We start from the raw sequence: 25,990 nt of genomic DNA on the forward strand, positions 1-25,990 counted from the left end.
AGAAAATTGTTTTCAGAAAACATGCCTCCAAGAAACATTTGACAACTGTACATCCACACGATTAAATAAACAAGAAAAAACCCAGCAATAGATATATCACACACTTTACAACACCAGCAATCACTTGCTTGCAAGCCCCTGGCCAGAACCCTTCTCCTTGACAGAATAAATTAATGCTAGACTGTTCTTGAGACATTACATCAACAGAAGTTTTAGCTTTCCCTTGCATCAATAAAGCACATCATCAGATCTAAAGTGCAACTGTTCATCACTAAACCACTTTCAAATGAAACAATACCAACCTTCAAAGACATCTTGATATAACGAGCTGTTTGTTGACAACTTTGGCTAGCTACACAGACTTCATATGTGTCTAGCCCATAATCTTCTAAGAAGGCTAATCAAAGATGAGTCCAGCCAGTATCACTTACAAACCTCTTTCTTTCACTCTTGTTCAGCACAAAGATACGCAGCATGGCAGAATCCTTTAGTATCTATTTCCCCTACCAAACGCACACTGAAGAGTTAATCTTACAACAATAACCTCTTGAGGATAAACAAAGTAAACTTGTATCAGTCAGACCTGAAAGATGTTTTCACCAATGCCTCGGGACTGTCCACTGGTGGTAGTTCATCCGCTAAGATTTCTTCAGGAGGTCTTGGGTCATTGATGATGGTCGGCTTTGGCCTTTCCTTGAGGTTGCCGGTCAGCCCATCGATAATGGTGTTCCACAAGCAGTTTTGTGATTTAGAACCTGCAAAAACAGGGTGAGAAGGAAAATAAATTCATAGGCCTATCATCAGTCTCTCAGCAGTCAGGAAAACAGAGATGGTCTTATCTTTTTGCCTTTGCATCACTACAGTTTGGGATTAAGCCCGAAAGCCTGAAATAAAACTGAAAGTGGAAGCCAGCACCAATGTTCAGGTCATTCCAAATCCAAGACTGTATTGCTTCGCATAAACAGATTTGATTACAGAATATGGAGTTTTCACATCTCAATAAAAAAACATCCTCTCCACATTACACTTATATTATAGCTTAGCATGTATTGATGTGGTTGCATTGTAAGCCAAAGAGCTGATCAAAAACCAAAGTACTAAATCAACACAATATTTATTAATCATTGATTTTCTTAGACTAGAGTTAATAGTGGTTAAATTACAAAGATATCGCTGAAGGACTGAAAACATACTTCTGTTGAAGCCTCAACTGCTCTCAGTAGACATCCAAATGCCAAAATATTTCTCTGGATGACCTTTTTTACATTTATTTCTAAGTGTCACCAGCTGCCTCTTGCACATCATCCAGAGAACCCATCCTCACCTGTAAGTCTAGTTCCACTGACAGAGTACAATTAGCATCCTTCAGTCACATCTCCTCCCCGCTTTTGGGGAAGGGAATATGTGTCTTATTTCATAGAACTGATGTATCTGTTTCAGATTTTCAACAATTTCCAATAGGTTCTGAGTAAATGAGGCAGTTCTGAAAATCCCAGTGACCATACTGCACTGAACACCTGTGGCACATTCTCACTTTAGAGCATTATATTATAGAATACACATGGGTGAGTTCATAGATCCTGAGATGAGCAGCTCAGTACTGAAATACTGATCATTTCAATTAACAGACTTCCCACAACAGAGGTGCAGCAAGCATTAATCTTACTGGATTCCAAAGTAATGAGACATACTAGCTCTGTTAGTAGGCATTCTTCATGAGCTTTTTATCAATATACAAAAAGGGGGAGGAGGGTATAAATCTGATGAATGGGATATTTCTGTAGCCTGCAATTGATTTTTATAAGACACTGCACAGATAAGATTTTCAATTATTTTCCCAGCATTCAAACTTAATTATCCAACAGAGACAACTAACAAGCAAGTAGTAGACCAAACGCATGGATTAATAAGGTTGACTTTTGGTGCAGCACACACTAAGTACATAAGAGGAAGTCAAATAGAAGAGCTGTTATGCAATGTCTCCTGAGAATATGTCATGAGGAACTACTCTGTGAGGAGCTGATACTTCTGATCCTGTTGATGCTGATGTTACAGACAGGTGATGGCAGCCTTATTTTGCTGGTTGTCCTAAATGCCTTGTTTTCACATTGCCTAAATAGTGCAAAGTCAGAAGATCCGGAAGATGCTCACCTATCTCCTCCATTCCAAAATAATTTTCAGACTATTTCACAGCTAATCAGGAAAGCTCCATTATCATAGGCTTCTCTGCTTTTAATTGACAGCAGCTATTTAACATGCAACAACAGTGTTTACCCAGATCTACAGGTAGCCTTGACATCCTGTCCTGAGTTCTGTGACAGCTAGGCAACAGCTAGAAAAATTTCTTGTCATACCCGCTATTCCAAAGCCAAGTAACATCTATGCAACAGCTGCAGAAATCCATGCAACAGCAATACATCTTTATCATTCAAGGACTTGAGATGTTACGGCAACAGAATCTCAGACTGGTTTGGGCTGGAAGGGACCTCAAACATCACCCAGTTCCAACCCCCGGCCACGGGCAGGGACACCTTCCACTAGAGCGGGTTGCTCCAAGCCCCTGTGTCCAACCTGGCCTTGAACACTGCCAGGGATGGGGCAGCCACAGCTTCTCTGGGCAACTGCATGTCGTGGTAAAACGTCCCCCCTCCAGGTTTCCTGCAGCCCCTTTAGGCACTGGAGCTGCCCTAAGGTCTCCCCTTAAGGAGCCTTCTCTTCCCCAGGCTGCCCCAGCCCAGCTCTCTCAGCCTGGCTCCAGAGCAGAGCTGCTCCAGCCCTCAGAGCATCTTCATGGCCTCCTGTGGCCTCACTCCAGCAGCTCTACATCCCTCTTGTGCTGTTGCCCCAGAGCTGGACACAGGATTGCAGGGGGGGTCTCATGAGAGCAGAGTAGCACAGCACACAGTTGGGCTGCAAGCACACACTGCCAGATCATGGTGAGCTTTGTCCTTTAGACCACCACCCAAATTTCCCAAAGTTTCTTAATTTTACTTGAGAAGGTAAGCATTTGTTTTCCAATTCTCTAAGGGGAAGTATAAAAAGCGTAAGAGTTTTAAGTTATCTGACCATATCAGCCACTTGTGATAGAGCCAAAAAGATTGTGATTCCCTACAAAATGTTGAGGGGACCATTTCTTTTGAAGAGTGCTCAGCGCTCTTCAAACTTCTGGAAACAGAAGTTTACCCATCAAGAAAGAAAAATCAGTTGTCAACCAGCCATGTACGCTGTACACTAAAGCAGGAGAGCAGGATATCAACACTCATAGGAACAAGCTGCTGAGTGCTATTAAAATCATATTGTGTTGAAAAGAGGCTCTCTGAAGCCATTTCAAATGGTGAGATTTTCCCCTGCAATCACTGCAAGGAATCTGCTGAGCTTCCTAAACCACCACCTCCTCCCTATTTCCTCAGCTCTATGCTTTCTTTTATTCCACAAGCCCTCCAGCTTGTCATGCACAGGATGACTCCATGGTCCAGGAAAAAGACACCCTAGGCTTTCTCTACACTTACTAGATACAAGTAGCTCACTGTTTGCACTTCCACTGAAAACCAACAGTGGCAGGTTAACTAATTGCCACTGAAAAACATATAATCACTCATATGGAACCTTTTTTTCCTTTCTTTTTTCTTTAAACAAAAACAATGCAAGAAAATCAAACACTTTTTCAGCACATACAGCTGTTATCCTATGTTCTCTGCACCTACACCCATACCTTTTCCTCCAGACTGGGTATCCATCCACCTAGGCTGTAGGCACAGACCTACTTGGCTCTTACGAAGATCAACAGCAGCAAATCAGCCAACTGACATGAATTAACCAATTTCACAAGAGCAATGAAGTGCCATGCCTACCTAATCAGTGTTCAGCCTGCCCTCAGCTATGCTCAGCTGAGGGGAATTAGGCAAATAATTGTTTTACTTACCAGGCCTGCCTGAGCTGACACCAGCCAGGAGCTTCTAGCTGCCTGAAATGCTAAAAGACTGATGAATTTACATCTCCACAAAGACTGATGGCACTGTGGTACTCGTGGCAAGATGACATAGTGAGATACCAGGCACATTAACTGATGCTAAAGGCAGGAGTAACCTCCTAAATTCAAAGTCTCCTAAATGGACTAGAATTTGCCATTTAGGAGTACAGGAGATTGGGTCACCCTAACATTGGAATCAATAACATTTAATTTTAATTTCAAATCCTTATGAATAGGTGTAAACATCTGCAAAAATGCTTCTCCCTGATTTTACTGTCAAAGATGATTAAAGCTGAGTTAGAGGCAAAAGCAAAATAGGTATAGGTGTTATAATTTAGGAAGCAGAACTCTGCTTAAAGAATCTGTGAGTAGGTGTTCAAATACCTTCATCATACAGCCTGCACATATTGTTATGCTGCAAGCCACCGATAACTATACAACTACCATTCCCATTGCCTCACTTAACAACACCACAGCCTTTCTCTCCTTGTGCATGAACTAAAGGGGAAACAACTATATGCTCCAGAAAGCTGCAGACAACAGTCAGGATGGCCAAGGCTCATGTGGGTTTCAGTAGGTTATCCTGTGTCTGGTTGCATGCACAGATAAATAAGGTCAGCCAAAATGGATATGGTTTGTTAAGTGTTCAATGACACCCCAGCTGGGATTCCACTGAAATCTCTGAAGGTTTTACTATTGAGTTTAATAGGAAAGGGCAGCTGTTACAGAGCAATGAAAATCCTGCTCTCTGTTGTGAAGACAAAGTTGATAATTACCTCTGAATTAATCATTCAAGTAAATGCAAAAGGCACAATCCAGGGAGATACCCAGTCTCTGGTTTGTGACTCAGATGCAAGGATAACAACAGTAATCCTCTGTGACTTCAGTTACTGCTTGAATCCTTGTCCTCAAATGCTGCAGCTTTTCCTGCCACTCAGTCAGGATGTTTCTGAATGCTCGATCTGCACTCCGCTGTTTGATCAATGAAACATGGTGTGGTAGAGTAGGTTATAGTACTCTCAGCATACATTTGGGCATCATGTTAGCACAGCACATGCCTCAGACATTTCTCTCCTTTCCATAACACAGTTCCCATTCTAATTTTCCTTCCCATTCCCACAGAGTTGTCACCTTATACTGCTCATGACTGTACAGTCATCATTAATGATACCCTATGAGAAATCAGCTGGATCATTAAATCCTTAACCTGACTCCTAGATCACTAAATTTAACTCCTAACAGTGAAGGTCTGGTTTACACTTTGAATTATCTCCCTTCATCCATACGTTATGCCTCTGTGACTGTTTCCCAACCAGGCTTATCTAAGTGTTCCTCTCTGCATTGCATTTCTGTTACTCTCAAACAGCCTTGATCTCACCTCCACACTTAATCCCATGCAGGACTGGGTCATACGATAAGGCCTTACAAGGGGGTTTCCTGTGCTTTCATTCAGCTGATAGCCATCCACCAGTCTGCTCTCTTCCACGTAATGCCAGGCACCCCTAACTCTGCAAATAAGGCTTGGCTGCCTGGTTGAGAGTCAAGATTATCAAGCAGGAACAGACCCTGGTTTTTCCAGGGTCTCAGAGCTGCACCCTATACACATTCACCAAAAATCAAGTTCTTACGGATGTCAGAATCAGAACTGGAAAGCCAGCTCAGTTTCAAATGTCATGACATTATGCTTGACCTACTTGTCAGGCAGTATTGCAGCATGAAGGCCTTGTAACCCAAATATCCAGGAATAAACAGTACTTTGGCTGAATCTTCTAACTCTGTACCTAGTATTCAGGCACCATAACGGACAAAAAGCTGGTGATAATGAACTCGAAACTGTTTGCATTTATATTTACATTTTTATCCTCTGTGATTTCCTTTGCCATATGAATTTTCAGGCTTGAACCAGTCAGGACCAGCCCCTTTTCACACTTTACCGTCTACAACATGAAGGAAAATAAACCCTAAATAAGGAATGACAGTACAATTTTCTCTCAGACGTCTCCACTCTGCTCCATCACACTGTAATTCACGGCATGCAAGAGATTTCATAGCCACAGAAGTTCCTGCTACATTACGCACCTTAGCTACCTATGTGAGGTATGGCATGCTCAGAGTGCCATCCTGTGACCGTGTGAAACACTGCACCATAGATGTGATGTTTTGATCTGCGCCACCCATGATGATGGCAAATGCCACTACGGAGAAGGGGATTTTTCCCTGCTAAGTGGTCACAAATCATCATGAAACCGTGCATGCATTAAGAACAGGATTTCCTATCTTCGCCCTTAGTCCTACATAGTTACATGCATCTTTAGTAATTCATATGGTCAAAGTCATGGCCAGTTGGTGCTACATTACCAGCTGCATCCCTTTGTTTTCTTCAACCTTGGGTCACTCATTTCAAATCCCAAGCAATACCTTTAGTTCCTAACCTTGCTGTGTGAAGCAAAAAGTGATGGAGGAGCTATCAGTAAGGTTTAATTCCATTTTTTGTATGCTACTTCAAAGGCTTGACCCAAACCTCTTTATGGCCACTACAGTCAACTTCAGTTGACTCTGTGACACTTACATTGTTATAACTTCTTATTTTTGCAACAACAGTAAGGCCAGAAAGCCTTCCATTCTTTGAATTTGCATCAACTCTGTTCAACAAGACAATTTCTGTAATTGACTTTTCCAAATAAGTACAATGAACTGCAATAACAAGGCAGCCAGAATATGAAATTAGAAGACTTATTAAATGTGTTTATTTCTACAGTAAATATAGAAATCAAGCAGTTTAAATAAGAAAAGCTACTTACGGGCAAATCGGGAGAGAGGTCGTGCGTTTTTGTCACCTGTCTCATTTGCAACTGAAAGGAGAAAATACAGAGAAATAAAAAGCATTACATTTAAATGTTACATTAAGATTAATGATAATACCAATTCCCATGCATATAAAGAGTAACAGCAGTTGGATATATACGTACAGGTATACACACACATAGATAATAGTTTAATGCCACCAAAATGTATCACTTTGCATGCTTGTCTGTCTGTTGGTTCAGTTTGGCTTTCAGAGTCAGGAGGGCACCTGCAAACATTGCCCTGTCCCACATAGTAATTGAATCATATAATTGCCCAACATTCAAGCACTAGCCTTTAATGGTACATAGCAATATATGATTGCAGTCATATCCTTACAAATCCTATTTTTTGTTGGACTTTTTTCCAAGTCCTAAAAAAAATGTAATTTTTCCCATCTGAATTAGTGAGTACAGCAAGAAAAAAGCAAGATTATTCCACTTAAATAAAGAAATGCACTAGCAATTTTGGAAGCCCAGAGAATCATTTAGTAGCAAATTAAATGAAATTAAAGGATCTGCGCAAAGGAATATTCTGACATTTGGAACTGCATATAGATATCACCGAGGATAAAACCAACCCCATTATAAAACCTGCTTTTTCTGCCTCAGATTCATACTGGCATAACTCAACAGTTCTGTGACCCAGCAGCATGCAGTCAGTCAAGAGCATAAATAACTCTTTGGGGTTCTCACAATATTAAACTACAGGTGAAAAAAGTGTGTTATCAGAAAGAGGAATTACCATCCGTAATTACCATTTCTTTTTTGTAGCTAGAATAATGATGAGGAACAGCATTGATTGGCACATAGGGAGGAGGCCAGGTTGGACAGGGCTTGGGTCTAGTGGAAGGTGTCCCCGCCAGTGTCAGGGGGTTGGAACTGGATGAGCTTTAAGGTCCCTTCCAGCCCAAACCAGTCTGTGATTCTAAGTGCACACAGAAACCTTACCAATTCTTTGCTTTCTTTAAAAATGCTGTTTTCTAGAGACAAGACCAACCAAGCTAAGAAATTCCAAAGGATGCAAAATATGACCAGAACCAAGACTCACAGGTTCCTAGCAAATTAATTTAACTAAACAAACTGACTTTTGAAGCCAGAAAAGACTTTTGATGAAATTCAATTCTTCTGACAAGTCTTAAGGTTGTAGGTTTAAGTTTGGCTTTATTTAAGACCCATATCTAGCGTGACTCCAGCTTTCCCCACTTGGTCTCCAATCTTTACCTGGTGATTAAGGTGGCTCTAGCACTCGCTTTAGTGAACGGAGAGACACATCTAACAAACCACTGCTTCATTTTGCTCCCATTAGCCAGTAGATGGTGCCCTTAAAACACTGGTGCCTCTTTATCAGCCTGGGGAACTAGCGGGAGAGGGCGCTTTGAGGTCCCTCTGGTCCTACAAGACGCCCTTCCTTGGCTTGAGTCCATCCCAGGTACCTGCAGCACAAACCCCAGCCAAATAAGCTCTCACGGGACATTGTGTGCAGAGACATCGGAGTGACTGCACAGTTATGCAGGTCCTGAGCCATGCATAGTTTGAGTCAAATCTGGCTCTGCATGAGGTGATGGCATAGCGGAGAGGCAGCAGCACCCCACATGGGGCAGGGATCTAAACAGTTGGACCCAGTGAAATCACAAACCATGCCAGAAAACACTGCTACAGCCAATAGGCAAAGGTCAAGCAGCCAGGCTTTGTCTTTAATTCAGTGATGATGGCTTGAACAGGGTAACCAGAGAGATCACCTACAGGGCTAGTCCCTTTTGCGGTCTTATGTACCTCTCTGTATCACAGCAGAACCTGGGCAAATTCATAGCATGAACTGATGTTCAAACTGGGGTATCAAGTGAACTCTTAGATCAACGAGGAAAGAGCCTGCTAAGGGCCTTTTAACTGCACTATTAGAGTATATCCTCCACTCTGGTGGCAGATAGCACTCCCTGATCGCCAGGGGCTTCAGGTACACATAAGGTTTCCCCTTTGTGCCACTCTCCAGCCGGATGCTGCAACAAGAGCACTGTACCCAGCATCTGTGCTTGGGCAGCTCAGCTCCCAGACTGGCAGCATCCAACACAACAGGTGTCCTTAACCCCCTCAGAAACAAGCCTTTTCCAATTCCAGGCTGCACAGGTTTGTTGTCGGTTGTCAGCGCTTTCCAAACATCAGATGGTGTCACATATAGAGTAACACCCATCCATCTGGTACACATACAGAGCAAAGGTGCAGGCAGAACAGCGAAGCAATGAGCAGGACAGAGAGCACTGGGGATGCTGAACCTGCATGCCTAGCAATATTCCTGGTACCAGTGAGCTAACTGCTGCCTGGGAATTGCCTGGGACCAGAGAGGTGAGATGTCAGGTTCGTTTAGCCCTGCAATCAAAAGGAGAAAGAATCAGAGGCAGAGAGCATGTCTGTGTTTGGTCTGTATGAAAATCTTGGAAGGTTTTACTTGATGCAGTTTTTACTGTGGAAAATCTGCATATATATGTGTGTGTATACATATACACACACACACAGTCGTCTTAACGGAATCTTTGGAGAGACAAAGAACTAACAGACCTATGTACATGATACATGTAAATGAGAAGACTTTTTCTCCAGATGGCCTGAAATCTTCTCCACCTTGTGTTTACTCAAGTTTACTCAAAAAGTAATAAGCTTTTGGGAGAAAGCAGGTATGGCAGGGGGGTTGGAACTAAATAATCTTAAGGTCCTTTCCAACCCTAACTGTTCTGTGATTCTATGAACTAATGAAGCTGGAAAACGAAGCTGGATCTCTAAGGGAGCAAGTCACAATCCACACCAAAGGTGAGTTCTGGTACTTCCAAAGATTTCCTGTACCACTGTGTCTTCATTAGGCTTATTCTCCAGCCACACTCTACACTTGTATGCTGAAGCCTCAGCTGGTTTCTGTCTCTGATTAGATGAGACTGTCAGTATGAAAACCTCAGGTATTAACTTTCCTCTCTTCAGTGGATGGGACCTTCTTCAGTTTCCACCCCACCATTTTTTTAATTCTCTTTTTTTCATATTAAACCACACACATTTGAAGTTATTTCCAATTCTAACCTTGGTGAAGGGTATAGCAAAATGCAGGTAGCTTGTGAGTAACTCCTGTTCCTTCAGAAAGACAGTCATGACAAACAGGAGACTCTGTCCTGTAATCATCATGTTAGATCAAAACACTCACATACTGCCCACATAGACAACAAAACACCAGGCCCAGCTATTGGGGGGCGTTTTCTCCATTTCAATAGTATTATGTTGTATCATAACTATGGAACTATGTATTGTAACCTGGAACTCTCAAAAGCCTCTTGCTGCAATTATATCTTCAAAGGCATGATGAGTACTTGGATTAACATGGATCACTCACATGGAAGTTCACTGCTCCACATTTTAGCGTCTGCCCCGTTCAACCATTTCCTCCAGCTTGCCACTTCTTCACACAGAAGGTATTGATTTCACCAGTCGCCCCCTCAGCCAATTTAGCTTTCAAAGATCCTTTGTCAAACTTCTAGTACAACGCAAAGAAAAACATACTGCTTCATAGTATTGACTCATCAAGACTGACAGACATTAGCACTTCATCTATATTTTGCCATGAGAGTGAAAAAAGCCAGGTATTTTTTACCCACCATTAAATACATTATTTCAAGATGACTTTTTTTTGCCCCCCCTTTTTTTTTTACATCAGACAAAGTGCAGATGAGCTTAACTATATATTACACACTGCTAGTACATTTGTCAACATTCAGAAAAGGACATTAGACAAGGTGAACATATCTATACATAGATAAATTTACACTGAATCATAAAATCACAGGATCATAGAAAAGGTTGGAAAAGGCCTTTAAAATCAAGTCCAACCATTCCCCAGCACTGCCAAGGCCACCACTAACCCATGGCACTGAGGGCCTCGTCTGCAAGGTGCGTGTGAACACTTGCAGGGCCGGTGACTCCAGCACTGCCCTGGGCAGCCTATTCCAATGCCTGAGCACCCTTTGGGGAAGGAATTGTTCCTCATCTCCATCTAAACCTGCCCTGGGGCAGCTTGAGGCCGGTTCCTCTTGTCCCATCCCTTGTTCCTTGGGAGCAGAGACCAGCCCCCTCCTGGCTCCATCCTCCTGTCAGGCAGTTGTAGAGAGCGATAAGGTCCCCCCTGAGCCTTCTCTTCTCCAGACTAAACCCCCCCAGTTCCCTCAGCTGTTCCTCATCACACTTGTGCTCTGAATAAACTCCTTTTATTTCTTTTCCCTTTCAATGCCACATATTTTGAACAGTATTCCTGCTTGCCCTAACATATAATCTTCTGGTAATCATTTCCTTTAAAGCTCAGGAGGATAAAAGACAGTACTGAGCCAACCGCGTCTGTCTGGCTTATACAGGCAAATCAAAGTGAGAGCCTTTCTGCGAAGTCTAGAAGCTTTTGCTCTCAAAGACTCTAAAGCCATTAGATGTTTTATAAACTTATCAAGCTCCATCTTCAAAGTAGCTTGGTTTTATGCTTACCTATCTTTTATTATGAGACTTTGCCAGAATCTGATTGCAGGATCAGTCATGACCTAACATTTAATTTGTGTCAGTTTATATCAATTTGTTCTTGCGCCAGCAATGACTTTTAGCTGAAGTATTTCTTTTTTCCTGGTGTTTAATCCTCCTGTGACTTGCACACAGGAGGACTGAATTTCCCCCTTCCACCACCATTTTGTAGTCTAACACATCACAGTTGTCTGTTTTTGCCTTAGAGAGCAGGTATCTTCATACGCCTCCCCATCTTTATTGAACCTCTTTAGTGTTGATTCATTTTCCTATAGGTACCACAAGCAAATGTTAAGTGGCTTTATTCTTGCCTGGTCTCACATCAGTTGTGTGCTTTGACACCCCCTCATACCATTAACAGGCTCTTAGATTGCAGTAGAAGTTTTTGTTATGAAGTCCTCATCTGTATGATCTTTCACTCCACACTACCTAATTTCAGCCTTTGTTGTTAACCCAATCCTCTAGGTCCCATTGATCTCATTGTGAGATATTCAGATCCTCCCCTGTCATGTTTTGTCTCAGCAGCAATTATCGGCGCTTGCCTTTTTTCTGTGTTGCAGTCATTAACAAAATTCCTATACAAGATCGATCCCACACAAGGATCTGAAGCACAACAGTACTGAAGGCAGGCTTTCCTGTTGGCTTTCTGACCCACAGAGAAGCTAAGGTTACTCCTAAGAACACCTATTCTTGGGGGATTATGAGTCCAACAAGGAGATCAGAAAAGTCTCAGACCAAACAAGTAATGCCTCATAATGAGGAAAATTCTGCTTCTGAGAGTTTTTATCTGGCACTACATAAATTGCAAGCCAGTGCACACATTGCTAGTGTGCACTTAAGTACATTAATGGTTTAATAAGCACTTAAAGCTCACCCAGTTCCAACCCCTGCCACGGGCAGGGACACCTTCCACTAGAGCAGGTTGCTCCAAGCCCCTGTGTCCAACCTGGCCTTGAACACTGCCAGGGATGGGGGAGCCACAGCTTCTCTGGGAAAAGTCTGTGCCAGCGCCTCAGCACCCTCACAGGGAACAGCTTCTTCCTAATGTCTAATCGCAATGTCCCCTCTGTCAGTTTAAAGCCATTCCCCTTGTCCTGTCCCTACAGGCCCTTGTCAAAAGCCCCTCTCCAGATTTCTTGTAGCTCCTTTATGTATTGGAAGACTGTTATAAGGTGCCCCTGGAGCCTTCTCTTCTCCAGGCTGAACAAGCCCAGCTCTCTCAGCCTGTTTTCATAAGAGAGAGCTTATTCAAGCCCTTCCTGAGTCAGTCATCTAGAGTTTTCTAGTGTTGAATCCCAGCACCATGCAGGAAACGCCAGAACTTCATATGATTTGAAACGCTCATGCTGTAAACATCAACAGCACAGGCAGGATAAACATACCCTATAAAACAAATCAGCAGGTTCACAAAGTTACAAGAATATATAGCAGCCTTTTCTGATAAAAAATATTGGATGACTTGACTGTCTCTCTAAAGATTCTAATTAGTCACTACAATTAAGTAATAAATCAATGACACAGATGGAAAAAGCACAATATGTGTCTCTTGGATGTAACCTGAAGATCACAAAACACATTCAAAACAAGAGCTACGTTTTAAAATACTTCTGGAAGGCAGGAAACTGCAATCTTCACTTCCAAGTAATAACCAAGAAGCATACGCCACCCAGCATTTCCTGAAATAACTCCTAATGGATTTTTGTTGCTGCTGTTTGCCTGGCAACAGCACTGCACACCAAACATTGTCCTTCTTCATTAACCGGAGAGGAACACCGCACACAACAGATGACTCATTTTCCTTACAAAAGGATCCTTACACTGTAGGTTGTTTGCATCTGTGGTGGGAAAGTTGCTTCAGACTGAGGGCTTGATCTTTGAGCCTTGCATAGGATTTTGCCATAGGAAACCCAGCAAAATTGGATGAACCCAGAGGACTTCCAAAATCCACACTTCACGCTTGCTTTTTGCAAACTTGTGCAGATGGTCAAAGAAACTAGTGATAAAGGCAACTGGCAGAAACAACTAACCTTATGATTTCTTCTCACTTTGCTTACAAAATAATAACGACTGACTGTGACAAACATTTCTGAGTGCAAAAGGGACGATCTGGTTGTATTATGAAAGGTTTAAATACTTGTAGTTTTAATCCCCTTTTCCACATAAATGGGAAAAGGGCCAAGATCTTCACATCAAAATGAAATAAAATGTAAATAAGAAGCATTCCAACATTTTCTTCTGTGCTCTGTAGCCATGAGAGTACTCATGTGACTAGAGGATTCTAAATTATAAAACAAACCTTCTAGCAAGGATGCTGCTCTAAGCCATGGCTTCTTTTACCTGTTGGTACTGTAGCAAACAGAAGCATTTAATGGACCATCTGCACTGTCCCAGTTAGACTTGCATATTGCCCTAGGGACAGCCACAGCCATTCTTACAGCAGGATGCAAGATGCCCTCACCTTTGGTGGATGCAACTGGGGGAACCGGTATCAGAAGAATAGGTCTGCAGTGGTATCTGTGAAACACTGCCCTCTGTGTGGGCTCGCTCATGAGCACCCACACTCCAGGCGCCTTATCTATGGATATGGATATCTATCATTTACAGAGTTCTTTGGAAGTCAGTGAAAAATATCTGTGTTGCATTGCAGATTTAAACAATGCTACAAATAGCATCCATCAAGCACAAGAAGGTGGAAAATGGACAACTTGCAGCCTTCTCCACTCATAGGAAGCATGGGGAAAAGAATAACTGCACTACCTCAAATCCCAGATCCTCCTCCAGAGCTTCAGCAGAAAAAAAGTATATGGCAGCTCTCACAGCTTCTGTGGATGAGGCTCCTCTCCTCCCTACCTGCCTCCAACCTCTTTTTACTCCATGCTCACAGCACAAGCACAGGAGGCAGCATTAGCAACATCAGTGGCTCACAGGCTGTAATCATTTATTGCCCACCCCCTTGCAGGGAGGAATGAGAGTGAGCTCTGTAAACAGGAAGGCAGAGGAGTGGAGAATATGTAGGTCCAACGCTACTGCCGGTGCTCCCTCAACTGTTACTCATATTATAAGGAAATACCTGAAAATCATTAATGATGTTCCCAGGAAGGGGAAACAAAGACAGAGAGCATATCTGCTTTGCAGCTTGGCACTGTCAGCTTCAAAGGCCTCACTGGCTGTTTGTCCCACCTTGCTTTTGGCAGCAGGAGCATGCCAGTGCTTTGTTCCTATCCCTGGTGCATGCAGTTTTGGTTCCTGCTCCTTGTTTCAGCTCCCAGAGTACTGCAAAGACTCCCCTGAGCTTTGCCCTGAGTTCTGGCCACTTTCTGATCTCTCCCTTTGCCCACCACATCCTGCCCATGGATGATGGCTGCTTCCCATCAGGTGGTGCAGAAATCAGCTTTTCCCTCCTCAGATTGCTCTCCTGCCACAAACAAAGTCAAATCCACATAGCAATGGAGAAGGAGAAAAAGCGTGATTGCTACCCCAAGCTCAATAAGATGATACGTATTTCCTCCTCTCCCCACCATTTCCAACACAACAAACTGGTTCCTAAAGGATCTGTCATTAACCTCCTAAAGCTGTTTGAAGTCACGTATCCAAATGCTGCTTGAAAACATACGCCGACAGGCACGCAGCTGCAGCCACCATCCTAACAGAGCTGATGCAGCAAAGGCAGCCTCACCACCTCGCTTTATTAGCAAACGACAGGTTGTTCCCAGCTCTGGCAAGGCCCTTGCTGTTCCCCTGGCTCACCTACCTCCATCTCTAAACACTGGGATGAGTGCCTCTCCTCTGAATGTGCTTTGAAATGAGCGCTATTTTGTCAGGTTTTTACGAGAAATGACCAAACTCCTTTTAAAATGTCCGGTATTAAGGAAAAATAAGCCTGCAATTAAAGCCAAAACACTTAGGAACCAAGATTTCTGAAACCATGATTTCCATGAAGAGATATACAAAAATGCCTGAAACTATAATCCTAACAGATTACCTAGTACACGCTTGCATTTTACCAAGGAAGTTTCTAAAGTGGATCTCATAGAAAGAACTTCATGGGAATGTTATTAAACATGGATCCTCCTCCTCGCCTCTGTTTAGCTAAGAGCAAAGGAAACAATGGCATGATGTTTCCCAGTGTTTTGACACTTCAGAATTTTCTGGAGGCTGCTTACATTTAGCACACAGTTTTAGGCTGGAAAATATCTTTCCCCCATTCCTGCAGAACTACAGTTCACCATTATGGGTCTGAGATGCCACTGACACCACTTCCACTTCTTTCCTTCTTCTCCTCTCAGGTTTGTGTTACATTATTCACCTCCCAGGGGCTTTCACAATCCCTCCCAGGTGTAAGTTGTTCCAGAAATGATCTTTGGTTTACATGCAGGATCATGGCCGCATATCCAGTGTAACACAGACCCCACTTTCATGTGTAAATATTACCGAGTGCAATATTAATCAAGAGAATGGTGGAGGCAAACTGATTTTCCCAACAACTTAAACTTGGGTATTTACACATTCTGCACAGAAGAGAAAGAGCTGGAGAAAAAAAAAAACCAACCAGACCCCAGGACACAGAAACCAAATTACAGCTTCTGAATATTCTCCCAAAATGGACTGTACCAGTGAGATGGCTGGTTAGATCTAGCCAGGATCTCTTTGAACATGAGCAGAGCCTTGGCATATCTCTAATCCTGGGCAGACCTCAAGGGGAGTGTTTCAGCATCTCTTTGACAATGAAGCTTCAACCAAAACTATTCCAGTCTGGCCAATGTATTTAGATCCAAGATAAGCTTACGCTCCAGCAATATCAACACTAGCACCTTCCCTGCCATTCAGTTTTAGTAACAAGCTGAAGCTCCCACCAAAATATGCAAGGAGAAGTTTGTTTCACAAGTCATCTCTTAAAAACATACCCAGACACTTATTTATGCTGAAATCACAGCCAAAATTTGGCAAGAGCAAGTCTGGAAAGAAATACAGTTTACACACATGACTATACACATGGCTGGAAGAGCCAACGTGTCTCACAGTAATGGGAGAAAGTTTAGACAATAAGGTGCACCATTAGTTTTCCCCCATTTCAATTCTCAGTTGCTATAGGCTCAGTCTTATCTTCTGATCCAGCTCTGGTGCAGCTGAATGCACTATATTCATTCCTGTCACACCAGCACTGCGCTGCTGCTCTGCATTTTGCATGGGACTATCGCCCTGTAGAGGAGATCCTACCCACCAGATGAACCAGAGAAGCATTGCAAAGCTTGGTCTTCCAGAAGGGAAGCCAAGCTTTTTCAGTAAGCCCTTTTCACATACGAATAGATGAACATTTGGCTCCTGTGGATGAACAGAGCAGGCACAAGGCTGAGACACGGAGTGTGTTTTATTGCATGACGATTGCCAGAGGGGTCATTCTATGTGCTACTCTGATGTTAACAGGGTCCCTACGAATGAAAAAGTGCTTCCTGCACACCGTGATGCTGCTGCAGAACATCCAAAGAAAGCTGCTGGACACTGCTGTTGTTCAGCTACTGTGTGTTCATGAGGAGGTCACAGAAACTACCAAAGAGACCACAGATTTCTTAGCCAGCAAAAGTCAACTGAGGTTTTAAAGCTATAAAAAGCTACAGGAAAAGAATGGAGTTATCATAAGAATTTCATATTAGTTCCATACATAATGGAAGACTAAACTTTATGGCTTGTTACACATTAAGACATCTCTCTCTGCAATTTGTAGTGCTATGTATTTCACAGAAGGCAGCAACACTCCTGCCAGCGCTAGGCCAACTTGGAGGGAACCACTGTGGAAGGATTTGATCCTGCCAACATAAGAATGTATCTTCAGCTTTTTGGAGAAGAAACAGGAAGAAAAGTGTTCTCGGGCACAGACACACACTGAGCAGATAGACTCAGGAGTTCCAGACACAGAAGGAGGCTAAACCAAACACTCCTCTGTGATGCACATGGGCCACTAAGTTTGGCTGACTTAAGATGTACCCAAATCGTAGGTATACAGTTCAAAGCCTGCAGGCTGGGGAAGCCCACATATTCTCCCTGAGTGCGCTAAAAGAAGATGACTTAGAATGCATTTTTATTTAATTATTAAAAATTAAGCATGTTGATTTTTGTTTGCTTTTGGTTTGGTTTTAAATCACACTTTCCACTGTTCTGGAAAAATACTTCTGGAACAAGCTTACCTCTGTTTGCCAGTTTTCTGACATTCTTTGTTATAGCAAGTAGGGATAAATGAGCTCTGGGTAAAAGGTAGCACATGTACAGTCTCAGCTTTTACAAAGTGTCTTTTTATCAGGCTAATTTGCTATGATCTAAAATTTGGTGACACACATGAACAAGGCTTCTGGAATACCTGGATTTAACTTCTTGACAAGTGGCATCAGCTATAGCAAAGTTTATCAGGAACACAGCAATTCACACTGCACAAGTACTTTAAAAAATGGAAGTTAAGTCATCTTTCCATGGCTCAAATAGCAAATAAAATAATACCAGGTATTTCCTGGTGCCTACAAAGTCTCATTATAGCCTGTCAGACTGTAACTGTGTATGATACATGCCAACCGGGGTCCACAATGCCACCAGCTCCAAAAATAAACCTGGAGATCTGTAGTAGCCTACCATGGGTACGCAAGAGCTACTGATTAGAGAGCTATTGAAAACATATTTAAGCACACAGTCTTTTATCCCAGCAGTTAAGTGATAGCCGAGTGGATTTCAAAGAGCGGGTAATTTCTACATGACTGTAATAGATGGATGTGAACTGCAATCATGCACCAAAACTGAAATATGCACTAGTTTTCATAACAAGAAAACCCAACAAACAAACAAACAACGATGAGACTTGGTTCTGATGCATTTAATTGACTGAATGTTCTCTACAGAGCAGCATGAAGATCTTGCTGTAGAACTGGACAACCTGTTTCTTCCAGGAAGACAACTTGAGAGAAGATAACAGTCAAGGTGAAATTACTGCAAAAGAGAACTTCCTGCAGCTCCCATGCTCACACGTAAGGATTTCCGTTCTTCTGCTACTCTTCTCATTCCTCTGCCCCTCTTCACAATCCTCTGCCCCTCTTCTCATTCCTCTGCCCCTCTTCACATTTGCATGTAAAGTGCTCTTGGGCCTGCCCAGCACTGGTGTTGCACGCAGGGAGAGCTGGAAAGTGGCAGCTGCTGATGGGGCAGCAAGGCTGGAGCCATTCCAAGCACAGGGTGCAGTGCACAAGCCAGAACCCCCGGAGAATGGAGCCAAGGGAAGAGCAGAGCTCACTCCCGCTCCGAACTTGCACTGGGCAATGGAGCCAGAGAGCGCCAGGACACGAATTGTGCCCTGGAGGTGCGATAGCAGCAGCAAGAAGCAAGCCCAAAGGGGAGCCCAAGACAAGGGGGAGACAAGGGGCTGTGCTCAATGGTACAGAGGACAAGCAGCAACCCCGGGGACTACCCTGGGAGTCTAGAAAGCTTCCTTCCCCCGGATGGGGGCACGAGGGGCCACCTGCGTGGAGCAGGAGCAGCAGCCTTTGGGCCCCAATAGCCCAAAGGAGCCCTGTCAAGGGGCTGCGCTCACTGCTGCAGAGGAAGGCAAAAAACCCCCGGGGACACTCGCAGGCCTCCGTGGGGGAAAAAAAGCCTTCCCCCCCCAGCTGCAGGACACGAGGGGCCACCTTGGTGGTGCATGAGCAGCCAGAAGGGACCAGAGGAGCCCTGACAAGTGGTCCTGCTCGATGCTCAGAGGAAGGCAAAAAACCCCCGGGGCCAGTGCCAATGTGCCCGGGGGAAAATTCCTTCCTGACCCCAACATGGCGATCGGCTGTTCCCTGAGCATGTAAGCAAGACCTGCTCCTGGTCCGCAGGCTGGTCACGCCTCCCAGGAGATGCCCAAGCCCTATTGTCCCTCAATCTGGAGCCACCTCAGGGGCTTCCGAGAGTGGCCAGAGGCACCGGGCCTCATCGACCTTGGGGCAAGAATCCTTCCTACGCCTGGCAGGGCACCAGTGGCTGCTCCAAGAACCAGGACCCCTGGCAACATCTCTGCATCCCACTGCTTATGGCTGCTGACCCTGGCTCCACAGGGGATGAGGATGGTGAGCTCTGCAGTGCTCCTCCAAAAGGCATTCCCTTGCTCCAGCCACTGCTATCCCTTTTACCCTTCCACAGGGCATTCTGACTGCTGCGTTGCCGGGTGCTGGCACCGTGACATGGGGGTGACGGGGCCCCCCTATGCCCAGCCCTGCCTGCTGCCCTTCTGCCCAGCAACCCCCAGGGGAAGACAGAGCATGTCTGCTCACTTACAGAATCTCAGCATTTGGGTGCAAGCTCAGTGTGACAAAACAGGCCCCTGCATGTGTCCAAATGTGGGTCTGAGAGTCAGGAGGCTTTGAGGAAAATTATCTAAAGATACTAGGGATGTTTCCCAGGGAATACTGATTTCTGTTTCAAAGCTGAAGCTCTTTCAGCTCGGGCACCTTTTCGTTTTACAATGAAAACTTGATTTCTCAGAGGAAACAGAGACTTGTACAAATTAAGTTTGTGAAAACTCAGCTTCCTATTTAAGAACATACAGTCAGGCCACACCTGTGCAATGCCATTAGTCCCTAAATTAATCCCAGATGAATACCAGTTCACAAGGCACCTGTCTGTTTGGTTGTCTGATGTATGACATCTCACCTGGCAGGTAAGGCTCAGACTGAATCCCATCCTACCACCACCTTTAAGACACCTCATTTATCCAGGCTTTTATGCTTCACAAAATGAGCTTGCACAAAAGTGTTACCAACCCCAAGTCAGCCCCAATTCTTTTGATAAAAATAACCTGCTGTGATGTCTGAGCAATCAGAGTTAAATGATACACCACTTGCATACGGCTCTGTAACAATATTGGTCTAGTGGTTCTGATACAATAGAGCTTGTTTATGGAATAGTAAGTACTCACACATTGCAATACGTAAGAAACACATAAATCCATTCACTTTTCCAGGGGGAAATCTTTTAAACTGTACGTTAGTACAAATAAAAAGGCAAAACCCCTCAAAGTCTGGAGGAAGATTCAGAAGTGCTTCTGTACAAGAGGGTTTTGTCCACGCTTGCTTAAGCCAACTGGAGATCCGAATAAAGCCATAGTTCCTTTTCCCACCTTACTCTGATCATTCTCTGAGATCCAGTGCTTCCCACAGCTTCCTCTGAGACCGGATCAAGCATCAGATACTGCCATTATTTATAAACTTCAGCTCCCAATCTCTCCTGTCATTTCCACATCCACTTTTCCCCTTGCAAATAATGCATGAATCATCATCAGAAATCACTCTCCGGTCCATTAACAAACTAAACACAGACTCACAGCAGTACATACATGCCTATCATTACATCTGCCCTGATATTACAGGCATCAGAGCTATAAAAATACCTTCAGTTAGCAAATATTCATGTTGCATTTATTAGCACTTGCATTGCAGTACACACGTTATGAAACAACGTTCCTGTGGTAGGAGGAAGCCAGCAAGGAAGACTGCTTTGCTGCTATATTAATAACTTATAGTGCAATAATCCTGTGCTCTACACAGTCTCAGGCTGGTTCACTGGACAAAAAATAAATGTATATGGCTTTAAAACACTTGTGTATTGAGTCAAAAGTGCCACAAATATTATAGCAAATCTGTGAAATAAGAGAAACTCACCACGTTGGTCCAAGTCTATCCAGAAACGTATTCACCAGGGCCAGGCCAGAAGCCCTCTGCTGTGCCTGGCTAATTTAACAGCAGGGCACTCTGCTTGGGAAAACCAGCAATCCCCCAAATGTAGCATTAAAGATGAGACCAAGGCTACAGAGACGTTTATTCAACCGAGCCTGAGAAAAGGCCTGTGTCTTCCTGACCCTCCAAAGAGTTTCTACATCATCTTAAATATGACTTCAGGAGATAATTTTACAGGGAGTGACTCCTAACAGAACTTTCAGATGCCTTTAGGAATGAGACAGGACTCCAGTGATCTCTCTCCCTTACATACGATCTCTAGAAAGCACGCCTGAGAAATAGGAAAACCGGAGTGAGGATGTGGGGAAGTCCATAACATTATTATAATGGGAGCAGTGACTCCCATTCGACCAGATGAAGACTGGCACAGTGTTAGTGGAGGTGTGGAATAGATGTGAAAGCCTCAGATGTTTTGGACCATAGGTAACACGATGGGACATAAATGAGAAGATTGTGCTCATTGTTTTTCACAACACAATGAAAAGTGAAGTTCATATCGAATTCACCCCAGAAAAGATGTCCATGCTGCTCAAGTTATGAGAGGAAAAAGCCCTCTTAGGAGATCGAAAGAGATGTACTCTGTAAACACACATATCTCTTGTTCCCAAGCCCCTCATTCGAAACTGCTGTCATCAGTTTATTTTCTCCTGGTTTATTTTCCTTCTCCAGCGCAGTAGATGTCACGTCAGTGAACACCACAACACAAAGCTGACTACAATGAAGACGGACAGCGCCGCATGAACTCTACTGGGGCACTGCAGGTGAATCTAAACATCACCCTTACTCATGAGTTTCTGTTCAGTTCAGTGAAAGCAGAATTGCCCCTGAGGTGCAGGAATGATAAAGAGAAAACTCCCCTTTTGGTTGTACCTCAGAACAGGCTTGCAGAGGCGCTGGTGGGAAGGCTGCTGAAAACAAAGGTGCTGCCTGGAAGTCAGGGAAACAGAATTTGCTTTCCATCACCTAGACAAGGAGCATCATTCCTACCACACCGCTCTCAGCCATCTTTAGCACTGCGGCTTTTTAATCGCAGTCTTACTATTTTGCACTTTTCTGCGTATCAATGAGCCAGTTCTATTCAGAGGGAAGAGTGGTGCTGCTGCTGAGAGCTCGGGTCAGGGCTTGAGCCCATCTCTCTATATTCCCTCGCACAGAACTAAAAAACCGGAATAAAAGAGAGAGAAGCTGTTCAGTTTCATCACTCCACTACCACCCCATCAGGTTTTGTCTGTTTGATTGTTTGAAGATACAATCAATAATACATTCCAGGAGTATCCTGATTCAGAAGTACATCCTGCAATACCACAAACCCATGGCAATCCCCCACTTAAAAGTACACCCTCAGCTTGACAGGTACCAGGGGTGTTCTGACCTTGACAGGCCTCTGACCCTGACAGTGTTTGAGAGGCTAAGAGAGCTGGGCTGGTTCAGCCTGGAGAAGAGAAGGCTCCTTAAGGGGACACCTTCGAGCAGCTCCAGTACCTAAAGGGGCTCCAGGAAACCTGGAGAGGGGCTTTGGACAAGGGCCTGTAGGGACAGGACAAGGGGAATGGCTTTAACCTGCCCGAGGGGAGATTGAGATGAGCTCTGAGGCAGAAGCTCTTCCCTGTGAGGGTGCTGAGGCGCTGGCACAGGGTGCCCAGAGAAGCTGTGGCTGCCCCATCCCTGGCAGTGTTCAAGGCCAGGTTGGACACAGGGGCTTGGAGCAACCTGCTCTAGTGGAAGGTGTCCCTGCCCGTGGCAGGGAGTTGGAGCCTGAGGAGCTTTAAGGTCCCTTCAACCCAAACGAGTCTGTGGTTCTACGACCTGGCTTGTCAGCTCATTTAGGAAAGAAACTACATGGCACAGGGGGCACCCAGAACTTAACTCTTCTAAAGTTCAAGAATATTCAGCTCTGGGAATTTCATGCCCTGACTCCCACATTTCCAACATAGATTTCAAAACGTTTTGTGTATTTCCTGCAGTTCAGGCTTGGTAACAGCACCGCAGATGCCAGGAAAGGGCCACCAGAGGCATCGCACAGTCGCAAGCCCTGAGTGAAATCATCTGTGCAACCCCTCGAATGCAGTTTCATAATGCCCCTTCTCCGAACCAAAGGGATTTCACACTGTTTGTCACAGCACATGTCCTCAGCAAGAACTAAATACAAACAACATGGTGTTTGAGGCCACCAACAGAACCCTACATTGCCTCGCTCTGTGACACCTTCCACAGCGCCTTTTACCCTCTTCCTCACCCTGCTGCCGCCTGGCAACGCGTGGAGCGATCCGAAAGGCTTCACTCGCACAGAGTTAAAGCGAGCGAAAGAGGAGAAAACGGGGAAGTCAATGTGAAAGTGACCAGAGAAGCTGCAGGAGGACCCGCTCACACTCCAAGCCAAGGGGTGGAGGGTTCCCCTCCCTCTGTGAATGGCGGAGAGGGCGGCGAGGTCCCCGCCGGCTTCCCGAGGGGGGCTCCGGCCTCCCAGCACCCTCGGGCTGCCCGTGGATGTGTGGGTCGGCAGGCGGGAGCCGGGGTGTGCCGCGCCATGGGGCAGGAAGCGGCCAACAACCGGCCCGACCGCTGGCCCTGGAAGCTGGTGCCGTGCGGGGCTGGCCAGGGCCTCCAGAGAGCGAGCGGGGCTGCGAGGAGCGCTCTGGGGGTGCTCTCTGCAGCTCCCTGACCCGAGGATGGAGCCAGAAGGGGGCTGGTCTCTGCTCCCAAGGAACAAGGGATGGGACAAGAGGAAACGGCCTCAAGCTGCACCAGGGCAGGTTTAGATGGAGCTGAGGAACAATTCCTTCCCCAGAGGGTGCTCAGGCATTGGAACAGGCTGCCCAGGGCAGTGCTGGAGTCACCGTCCCTGCAAGTGTTCACACACTATAGACGAGGCCCTCAGTGCCATGGGTTAGTGGTGGCCTTGGCAGTACTGGGAACGGTTGGACTTGATCATCTTAAAGATCTTTTCCAACCTCGGTGATTCTGTGATTTCCATCAAGAAATAAGATTACCTTTGGGTTTCTAAATGGGCACTAAGTTACTTGCTTTTACTTAAATCTCTGGTAATTTAACTTAATTTAACTTAATTTAATGTAATCTCTGGTAAGATGCAACTGTCAACTTTCTTAAACACTGACACTGTACTGCAGTATTTGGCTGTCTGGTGGACACAACCTTCTCAGATGATGCCTAGTGGGTCACCTTTATCAAAGTGAGAGGAAGCCAACTACGGTTCCTCCAATTGCGCAAAGCCACTATTCTGGTATTCAGAGAAGCCACATTTCTCCTAGAATAGTAACTTTGGTTCACATAACAAACCCCATAGCTTCAGATGTTTCAACTAACTAACAATACCGGGTATTTCCTGGTGCCTGTAAAGTCTCGTTATAGCCTGTCAGACTGTAACTGTGTATGATACATGCCAAGTGGGGTCCACAATGCCACCACCTCCAAAAATAAGCCTGGAGCTCTGTAGTAGTCTACCATAGGTGCGCAAGAGCGACCGATTAGAAGGTTATTAAAAACATATATACACATATGCAGGTCTTTTATCCCAGCAGCTAAGTGATACCCAAGTGGATTTCAAAGAGCAGGGGATTTCTAAATGACTGTAATAGATGGATGTGAACTGCAATCATGCACCAAAACTGAAACATGCACTAGTTTTCATAACAAAAAAAACCCCCAACAAACAAACAACCAACGACGAGACTCGGTTCTAGTGCATTTAATTGGCTGAATGTTCTCTACAGAGCAGCACGAAGATCTTGCTGTAGAACTGAACAACCCATTTCTTCAGGAAGACAGCTTAAGAGAAGACAACAGCCAAGATGAAGTTACTGCAAAAGAGAATTTCCTGCAGCTCTCATGCTGCAAATGACAGCTCAAATGTAAGGATTTCCATTCTTCTGCTACTCTTCTCATTCGTCTGCCCCTCATGTCATTCCTCTGCAACTCTTCACATTCCTCTGCCCCTCTTGACAATTCTCTTCCATTCTTCACATTTCTCTGTCCCTCTTCTCATTTGTCTGCCCCTCTTCTCATTCCTCTGCTTCTCTTGACAATTGTCTTCCATTCTTCACGTTCCTCTGCCCTTCTTCATATTCATCTGCTCTTCTTCACATTCCTCTGCCACTCATTCCTCTGCAGCTCCTTACAATCTTCTGCCCCTCTTCTCATTCTTCTGCCACTCTTCGGATTGCTCTACCCCTCTTCACATTCCTCTGCCACTCTACACATTCCTTTGCCACTCTTTTAATTTCTCTTCTGCTATTCGCAATCTTCTGCCTCTCTTCACATTGCTCTGCAACTCCACACAAACCTCTGCCCCTCTTGTCATTCCTCTGGCCCTCTTCACAATCCTCTGCAACTCTTCACATTCCTCTGCCCATCTTGTCATTCCTCTGCCCATCTTCTCATTCCTCTGGTCCTCTTCGAAATCCTCTGTCCCTATTCACAATCCTCTGCAACTCTTCACATTCCTCTGCCCCTATAATCATTCCTCTGCCTCTCTTATTCCTCTGGCCCTCTTCTCATTCCTCTGCCACTCTACACATTCCTTTGCCACTCTTTTCTTTCCTCTGCAACTCTTCACATTCCTCTGCCAATCTCCTCAGGCCTCTGCCGCTGTTCACAATCTTCTGCCCCTCTTCTCATTCCTCTGCCCCTCTTCACATTCCTGTGACCTTCTTCTCATTCCTCTGAAACTCGTCACTATTATCTGCCCCTCTTCACATTCCTCTGCCACTTTTTTCATTGCTCCGCCCCTCTTCACAATCCACTACCATTGTTCAAAATCCCTCTACCCCTCTTATCCTTCGTCTGTCCCTCTTACCATACCTCTGCCCCTCTTCTCATTCCTCTGCCCCTCTTCTCATTCCTCTGCAACTCTTCACGATCCTCTGTCAATC

At 44.6% G+C, this 25,990-nt stretch overlaps 1 protein-coding gene across 3 annotated transcripts in view; it reads right to left on the reverse strand.

Moving 5' to 3' along the window:
- The window catches only part of PDE1C (phosphodiesterase 1C), a 285,812-nt gene that overhangs the window by 226,245 nt on the left and 33,577 nt on the right, over positions 1-25,990 (reverse strand). For all 3 annotated transcript variants that reach the window (XM_030492332.1, XM_030492321.1, XM_030492350.1), the window contains exons 2-3: positions 6,772-6,822; positions 584-755 (exon numbers count right to left, since the gene is read on the reverse strand). In XM_030492332.1, coding sequence (XP_030348192.1) covers positions 584-755; positions 6,772-6,822 — 223 coding nt within the window. The remainder of the gene's footprint in view (positions 1-583; positions 756-6,771; positions 6,823-25,990) is intronic.

Source organism: Strigops habroptila, chromosome 1 (genome assembly GCF_004027225.2).
Source record: "Strigops habroptila isolate Jane chromosome 1, bStrHab1.2.pri, whole genome shotgun sequence".
Classification (NCBI taxonomy): Eukaryota; Metazoa; Chordata; class Aves; order Psittaciformes; family Psittacidae; genus Strigops; species Strigops habroptila.